General features: G+C 39.4%; 1 protein-coding gene across 8 annotated transcripts in view; it reads right to left on the bottom strand.

Moving 5' to 3' along the window:
• Nucleotides 1-243: 243 nt before the first annotated feature.
• PHC3 (polyhomeotic homolog 3) overlaps nucleotides 244-8,883 on the bottom strand; it is a 31,346-nt gene continuing 22,706 nt past the window's right edge. For 7 of the 8 annotated variants that reach the window (XM_042041888.1, XM_042041890.1, XM_042041891.1 and 4 more), the window contains one exon: nucleotides 244-8,740. In XM_042041888.1, coding sequence (XP_041897822.1) covers nucleotides 8,586-8,740 — 155 coding nt within the window. In that variant the 3' untranslated portion in view covers nucleotides 244-8,585. The remainder of the gene's footprint in view (nucleotides 8,741-8,883) is intronic. The other variant, XR_006018338.1, reaches the window with a different exon arrangement.

Genomic DNA, 8,883 nt, shown 5'->3' with positions numbered 1-8,883 from the left:
TAGAGCAACAAGCATTATACATAAACACACGTCCAAGGCTAAAGAATGGTTTAAATTAAAATATAGTTTATTTTTAAGCCAAAATTACTTTAAAATAGTTAAATATGAAGTGGGACTACTTTAGCAGGGAAAGAATTAGTCAGGCTTCTAGAAAAAATATTCCTAATTTTCAAATTCTTACAGTTTTATGATGGACTTGATTTGATTTTGTATACGAGAAATAAATGATACACAACCAAAGCAGACAAATGAAATTAGCATTTATTTCTGAAGCACTAAACTCACAATACAAGGTTGTATTGAAAGAGAAACTAAGTAAATGATGCTGTAGGTTGGTGAATCGTCCCCCAGACCCACAGGGAACAATGATTTCACACAAGAATACTCATTAAGAAAACTCTGCAGATAACAAAAGGTGCAATTACAAGCAAGTTTAAGCAGCATAGTTTAAGGTGCTTTGTTTCAGCATTTGTAGGATGGATTTTACCCATTAACAGACAGATTGAAGAAATTTCACTTTTACAGATCATAACAAATGAGAGAATCTAAAATTCATTCACATGCTAGTTGGTAATAGGAAAGTGCTTCTTAAAAAAAATGATTCACAAAGTAAAGATCATACTTTATATAGTTCATTGTGTGCTCTTCAACTGTAAAATTTAAATTCTGGGTAACAGTTTACATTATTATATATCAATTATAGAGATAGATTTAATTGCAGAATTTAATACTATATGGGTTAAGTTTTCTTATAAAAGAATACTCCAGTATTTCACTCCATAAGAATACACAATCACATCTCAATCATAAATTAATCTTTTGATTTCTGAAACATATAAAAATCCGATTATTTTGATTTATTACTTCACCTCACATAGTGCTTCTTTCACCCACAGTCTGTGGTAAATTTCTTTGAGATTTCTGTGATGTAATCAAAACGGGACAAGCATTTTTCAGCACTAGAAAGTGGTTTTGGGGGAAAATCTGTTAAGAAGGCCGTCAAAAGGACAGTAAATGATCAAAAACTGAATTTTAAAACTAGTGCAATAAGAGGAGGCAATGTTTAGCAACATAGTTTGAAGTGTTTGGCACCACAAATTATTTCATTTTTTATGCTGGAAAATGTACTTGGAGGAAATTCTATTTCCATGTTAAAGGTAGGAAAGCACATGCAATGTTAACTGGAAAAACAACCTTAAGCAATCACTCCCTGCTCTCTCAAACTGTAATTGCTGTTAGTAAGTGCTGGAGATGCTATAGGATAAACCATGGCTAAACACAGGGGTTTGACACAGCATTTCTTCAGGTTCTATAGAAACTGGACACCCACTGAAATGGGGCTGACAAAATATTTACAAAACCTAATTCCATTTAAAAATCAGCAAATACCTCAAATATAGGAATGCACCAGGCATTTCAGAATCATGAAATAACTAATCCCTACAGACTCAGCAGGCAGGGGGAAATTCCTCTTTTAAAGTTCATTCAACACCAGATGAAGGCAAAGCTGTTTTCAAGCTTGTTTCAGGTGTGTTTTGCATGGTAAGTCTCACACTTCTGAGTCACTAACATGCACAGAACTGGAACTGCAACCAGTTGGGTGAGGCTGCTGACATGTTTTATTTATCAGTGTGGTTCAGCTTCCCAAGCCCTAATTAAAGTTTACACAACCCTGTCTGCCCTAACGTGCCAGAATTCCTGTAGCTGCTGCAGTGCTCCTAAAGCCACTTGAAGTTTTTAACATTTTTTACAGGGAATCCACAACATGCAGCCAAAGCAAGTATTAATGGATTGATGTTACATCACTGTATTACTTGTCAGATTTATTCTTCCTTACTTTTTGTGGAAAAGTGCCAAAGAGCATCAACCTTTAGGCTGTCACCTCCATCGAGGAGGCAACAGTGGCACTGCAGGTCTCCACCAACATCCAACTGTGGTGCCTCAGCCTGCCAAGTGACTATTTTAAAACATATTAGTGGTAACTCTCTTTGCAAGCCCACTTTTACCCTTGGCATTCATGGAGGGAGACACCAGCTGTGCAGTGATCTCCATCCTATTGCATTCCTTACAATTATGTCTTTTCCTCTGTGCATTTTTTTTTTACCTGGTGCTTCTGGGCAGTCCCAACGCTCGTGCTTGGGTCCAGCCACGCAGCCCTGGACCATCCCTCTCTAGAACAGGGTGCCAGTTTCACTGCCAAAGAGGCCAGAAGCTATGCCAGGAAGGTGGTAATATCTGAAATAAAAGAACTACAGATAACCACTGCTACCTCTCCTCTGTGCATCACTTCTTGTGCCTTACACCATTCAAATACCTCACTGTCCTTAACTCTTACAGGATTATTTGATATTAATGCTAACAACAGCTAAAGTGTTAACCCCTTATGGGAAACTTCTGTACTTTTCTCATTTAAAGAATCTCTTACAAATCAACATTGATTTTAATGAGATATCCTATGTGTTTTCAAAACCAGAGTATTTGGCACTCAATGATAAAACCCTTCATCTTTATACTCATCTTTCCTGGTCAGTACTGGCTCGTTCATTCTATAACACAAAGTCTACTTGGAAAGGAAGTTGGGTGTGCAGAATCCTTCACTGTTCTTTCCAAAATTGAATTTGCAAAAAGCTGCCAGAGGATGAAAACATCCCGGCTGGGTAGTGGAGGACAACACAAGCCTTCCACAGGCTGCCCAGGCTTCACCCACAAAGTAGATCTACCTCATGAATCAAAGACATTTGTGCTTTGAGCCTAATCCCATAATCACCACAGATACCCTGCTTATTACCTAGCAACAACACTACAAGCCTGTCAACAACCCTATGTACCAAAGCAGTGCTTCGTAGACACAATTAGAATGCTCCTTCAGTGTTACATTTTGCACGTAAACAGCGTTTATGATCACCATTCTATGAATGCACAATTGTGCTCAAGTTACAATTACATCTAGGTGGAAAAAATCTTCTTAAATCTCGTTTTTCTAGTTCCTTACTGTTCAGAGTCATTTGGATAATTCAGCAGGAATACATGCTAGAAGTTCGAAAAATTTTAACTTGAAATCTGTTCGTAACACTGGCTCCCAGAACTGTGCTTCAGAAAAGTTAAATCCATGGCTACAAAAGCTGGACTATGGGCTTACTACATACCTGCAATTACCAGCATATTCACACATTTGAACTTTGCTTTTTCCCTTCCACTTTGCTGTAAGAGATCAGAAAATACTATGCAACCTTCAAGTGAATGAGCAGGAGTGTGTTTTAATGCAGAGGTTACACAAACCTACACAGCATCTTAGGATGGGACCTTGAGCACACGTGGAAGTGCTGGCAACAAGACCCATGGGATAAAGCAGGACACAAAATGCCCCAGCCCACAGAGCTCACACCAGAGCAAAATGCCACACTCAGAGATTGAGTGGGGAAGGAAATGTCAGAGTTCCAAAGAGATGAAGATGGTAAAACCAAATCAGGCTGATTCCCACGGATTAGAGTAATGTGTGCTCACTGTCTTGGTGCTCAGTCTGTGTCCCAGGCCCTGACTCCATCAGCTCAGACCAGGGACAGCTTCCTGAAAAAGCTTCCTGGAAAACCCACACAGCTGGCACTTGTCTGGACCATCACTACCATCTCTTTTTCAAATGCCACTATTTTCAAAGCCATCCAGGGGATGTAACTACATAGAACCTTTCAGGCCTAAATAAATTCGCATGACTAAAGGCAAATTCTTTTTAAAATAGTTTAATTTAGGCTCATCCTAAATGAACTAAGCATTAAATGAATTTAAAATTTCTTTCTTCTAACAATATTTCCTGTCTGAAACTACAGGTCACTATGCAAGAATGACTTGAAAATTAATTCACTATAAGCAATTAACACTTTACACTGAAATTATTCATTGATAGCTCTGCTCATACCTGTTCCACTCAGCATTGAATAGAAACAGTATATTTAAAACAAAATACTCTAAAATATTAGCTTCTCTCCATCTCTAATAAACTAATTCAGGTGAATATTAGAAAAGTATCCTAGACTGATTGTTTTGCACAGTCATTATCTGCAGCCTAGAACAATGAGTAAATGTCTGGTTAATGATGACAACTATATTTCTAACTATATGCTAACAGGACATCTCTATACAATACTGGTGAGAAAATAACCCTGCAAGCTTTTATACATGCTGAATTTTAATATGAGCAGTCTCAGTACAATCAGAAGAACTACTCATGTTATAAATGTAATTATTTGCAAAATCAGGACTCAACACAGCTGTCACTGAACTCTTTGATCACTCAGAGCTGTACATTTGTCACTTAGTAAGAAATCTGTTGAGCTATTGAGGTGGAAGTTTCTGTGTGGATATTGTGATATTAGAATGAAAACATCCATCTGAAATTGGCATTAGTTTTAGCTGCCATGCCAGGCAGTGACACACCACACGCAGCCCAATCTCATGATGAACTTCCATTCAAATCACACTTCACTGGTTTTGTACCTGAGTATTGCCTTACAGCTCGAGATACAGAAATGATGCAACAGCTATCACAAACCTGCCCAAACACTTGGTTTTATCCCATCCTTTTCCTGCCACATCTGCAGTGACAAAGGACTCCATCTGTTCTATCCAGAAGGCTGGATTCCTTTTTGGACAAAGCACAAGTGGAAGTCAGGAGGTAAAAAACATGCTTTCATGGGAAAGAAATGAGGAAATGGATGCTTGTGGGACATAAATCTTCTATTTGAAATGTCTTGTTGACAAAAATCTAGCAAAGGCTTTACCCTCCCTCAGGAACTTCGATTCTGGAAAAAATATGACAGGTTAATGGGTAAAGAATGGATTTACAATGCAGCCTGTTTAAAAACCCTTCAAACACTCTCTGGTTATCCAAAACAGCTGGCACTTCAAGTCAGTGGAGGTAGCCAAGCTTCCTCAGGGGAGTGCCCTGCTCCTGCTGCAAGGCAGGGATGCTGAGTGACACGAGCCAGATGGATCAGGGGAGGCTGCACACCCATTAGATCATTCATGTACAATTTTTAAAAGCCCAAACCAATCCTGAAACTGAGACAAGTGTAATAGTTCTTAATTCTATTGGATGAAATTTTGAAAGCTACCTTCAGCCCAGTGCTCTGCAAAAGGGCCTTGCCCTGAGCTAATGCTGCAGTTTCTATTAAGGAGTAGGGTAGGATGGAGACTGGTAGAGAAAAAGGAAGGGGAAAAGCCATGGAATGTATCTCCCTTCTGAGCTAAGATCCTGGGGCATCCTACATTCCTTTCTATGGAAACTGAAATACTGCAAGCATTACTGTGAGGCGTAGCCTGCAACACCAGAAGGCTGAATACAGAAAGCAAAATCCCAGGAAATAAAGCTAATAAAAAAGGTTTCTTGTAGATGCATCCTGTGGGAACAAGTGTTAAAAACTAGTTAAAATCTTCAATACTACTTCTTTTGCAAGAGGGTACTACCTAATGTGTGGGAAAGCCATGGGAAATGGTAGTATAAGCCTGGGAAAACATCACCTATCTGAACAGCAAGTGGCTGGTACGTAAAATGGTTCTGGAGGACTGTTACCCTAAGTATTACATTGTTTTTTGAGCAAATTCATAAACTTCCCAAGTAGACTTCAGCTGCACTTGGAAATTTTCCAGCCTACTTTCACATACAAGTGTGAATTTTTTAAAAATTGATTTTATTGACATGGCTACACTGGCAAACACTCCCATACAAGTGCACTTCTATCAGTACAGGTTGGTATAGCTGTGTCTGCTTTTAAGTTCCAGTTAATTGCCAAAATCACTGAAGAAGAAAAAAAACTTTTAATATGCTGAAGGCCCACATTCTAAGTTGTTGCATTCATGAATATTTAAAGCATAATTCATTATCTGCAGTTCTCCCAAACCCACAGGGAATGTTACATACCAGAAGAACAGGACCAGATGTGCCTTACTGGGGTCTGCTCTCAGCTCCCAGCACCTGGCAGTGATTATGGCTGAGCTGGACACAAACACTAGCTGAAGAAGCTCTCCTCAAAGCTGTCTAGTAAAGCAAAATTAAAGCAGCCATGAAATTCTCATGCAGGTAACACTGATTAACTACAGGTCTAAATAAGACCCCTAAGTCCACATTTTCTAGTACACCTTAAGCCATTATCAAACCACATTTATGTATCCCTACTTTTTACATTGCTAAGAACAGTACAATCAGAAGACAGATTAAAAATTAGCCAGTGAGATTTCTGTATAAAAATAATAAAACTTTAAGACAAAAGCCAAAGGATAAATATCTAAGATATCTTTAGTCTTCAGTTAGCTCATCAAAACAGAACATATCCTTTAGAACATATGTTACAGCTATGCTACACTGTGTATCTTACAGAAATGCTACAAATGGGAACCCACTGTCTCCATCATTTAAATGTCTTTCAAATGAACATTAGCAAATGTTGGAACTTCAACTAAGAAGTTTATTTTACAACAGTAACTGAAAACAAAAAAAAAAAAAAACAAATTAGAAAGTGCTTAGCAACTTCCCTCCAAAATAAATCCAGGCATCAATTCATCCTCTAAAGCTTTGGTGCCGTTTGGATAAGGGCTCTCACCACATACCAGCATGTAGCTGTAATGTGTTGTCCTAACTCGCAGCTTCAGTGGTTAATAAAAACATTAATAACATCTGCTATTAGCAAGCTCAAACAGTTGTAAGTAAGAACAATGATTCTAACATTGATCTCCGGAAGGTAATGGTAGAAAAGTCTGTTAGTAGAAACAAAGCAATAGTCTAAGTAAAGGAAAATGAAGCACAGATTTTTCTGTAATCCAAATTTACTCTTTAAGGTCATCAGTTAAATAATATACATATTAATCTGTCTGTCACAAACCTGCCTTTTAGCCAGTGTATGTGCATTGACTCCTTTTGATCTAGGGCAACAGTTCTCAAACTTTAGGTCAGTTCCTCCTCTCTTCAGGAATACTGTACAGTCCCCCTCAATACTTCCCTACACAATCATATATTATGCATTAATTTGCATAAAATACAAAAAAATACATTATTTGCAGACACGTACACATATTTAATTCAAATATACACAATGACTATCAGCACACGTACCCTTCTTTCCCTAGACAAGAGCTTAGGGATCCAGGTCTGTACATAAGGGGAGTGGAGCTGCAAAAGGGAGGGAACAGAGGTAAAAAATACATCCATGAGCATCCGTGCACAGGTGGTGGGGAAGCAAAGGCCAAGAAGGTGCTGCTGCCTCAGAGCCCAGGCAGCTGCCAAGAGCATCAGTAACTGGGGAAATGTATTTGTTCCACAGAGTGTGAGAGAGGGAAGATGGAGGGGGCACTAAAATCCTACCACCTGCAGCATCCAAGACAAAATCTCCTGCCAGAGGGACAAAGCAGGGCCCCTGGATATTTATCCCAGAGTTGCCAACGTTGGTATTCTCCCTGCTGACCTGCAGCTCCAGGCTCCCTCATGGCAGCAGCAGCTGCTCCTGCACAAGCTCTGAGGGGGCCTCACTGCTCCTTTCTCAGAGTACTGCAAGCACAGCTCACACTGGCCACTGGACAAGTAAAAGGTGCCTGGAAACGTCCAGTGGGGCAATGGGAATGCACTCCAGGGAAAGACATGTTAGAAGAAGTATCGAGATAAAGAATATCTGAGCTATGCTGTCCCTTCTCTACCCCCAGTCTCTAAAGTAACTTGTCTCAACACAAGCCGGTCCTGGCTGCAGTTTTCAGCTCCTCACACCCAGGCATTTGGGAACCTGAGCCCTGAGTGCTCAGATGCCTCCTCAGGGTCCACTCTGAACGCTCATTTGAGAACTGCTGGTCTAGCTTAACTAGCAGCATGTGAAACTACAAACCTAACACTTAATGCCCCCTTAGTGCATAGCAGCATTCAAAGAGTAAAGTAACATGTGCTTCAGTTACCTCTGGCAGGAGTGTCAGTAGCCTGATCATGAGGATTTTGATGAGACATCTACATGGTTTATAGTATTTTACAGACTTCAAGAAAATACTATAGTGGCAGAGATGAGGGTAAACCTACACGAGGAAAACCAGCTGCCAACCTACCCCTTACAAACAATTTGCTCAAGACTAAAACAAACTCAGAGAGCACAACTAAATGCATAGCATTTTACTGGTACTAGTGCTTCCACAGGGCCTGTGGACACTTCTGTTAGTTCAGTCAAAACACTGCTGTATGTGGGAAAAATCTTTCAGAATACAGCAACACAATTTAAATGGTGTCTAGATTGGGGTGGGGACTGGGGTGTTAATCATAACTCATAAAATGAAGTACACGTTGGGGAATATTTAACCTATCATAGCATATTTCACTTCATGTTTTTCCATGAAAAATTTCAACTCAAAGCATTACTCAGGCTTTACCATAAACCTATTAGTTGTTGAAAACCACAGAGGACTCCTGGTATAATCAAAGGAACATTTTAAAGTCTTTATGTGGGGAGAACCCCACCTATTTAACAAAACATCACAGTAACACATGCCACAGTGAAGATGTTGGCATATTACTGTCGGTTCTGTCATTGAGAAACTGTTGTTTAAACCTTCGTGTTCACCTCCTAGGATTCTTTCAAGGAATTGATACGTGCACAGATTTTCAGTGCAGGTCCAAGCTTAATATTCATTGCACTCATAAGGTGATCCTCCTTCAACAAGAGGAGAGCTTGTCCATCGATTTCTTGTGCTCTAAATTCATCCGCAATATCTTGACAACCTAAAGGCAATAAAAAAATATGATTACTGGTTTAGAAATGTCCATTCTTAGATCCAATGATTTTATCCACACTAGAGCTTTTCAGCTACACATTTTCCAGTGCTCATCCCTTCAGCTTGTTGAACCTAAATTACATGCAAGAG

This window comes from Corvus kubaryi, unplaced genomic scaffold (assembly GCF_017639235.1).
Source record: "Corvus kubaryi isolate FWS band 111438036 unplaced genomic scaffold, C.kubaryi_AGA036_p1.0 37397, whole genome shotgun sequence".
Classification (NCBI taxonomy): Eukaryota; Metazoa; Chordata; class Aves; order Passeriformes; family Corvidae; genus Corvus; species Corvus kubaryi.
The sequence above is the reverse complement of the archived record's forward strand: the minus strand, read 5'-3'. Positions and strand labels throughout refer to the sequence as shown.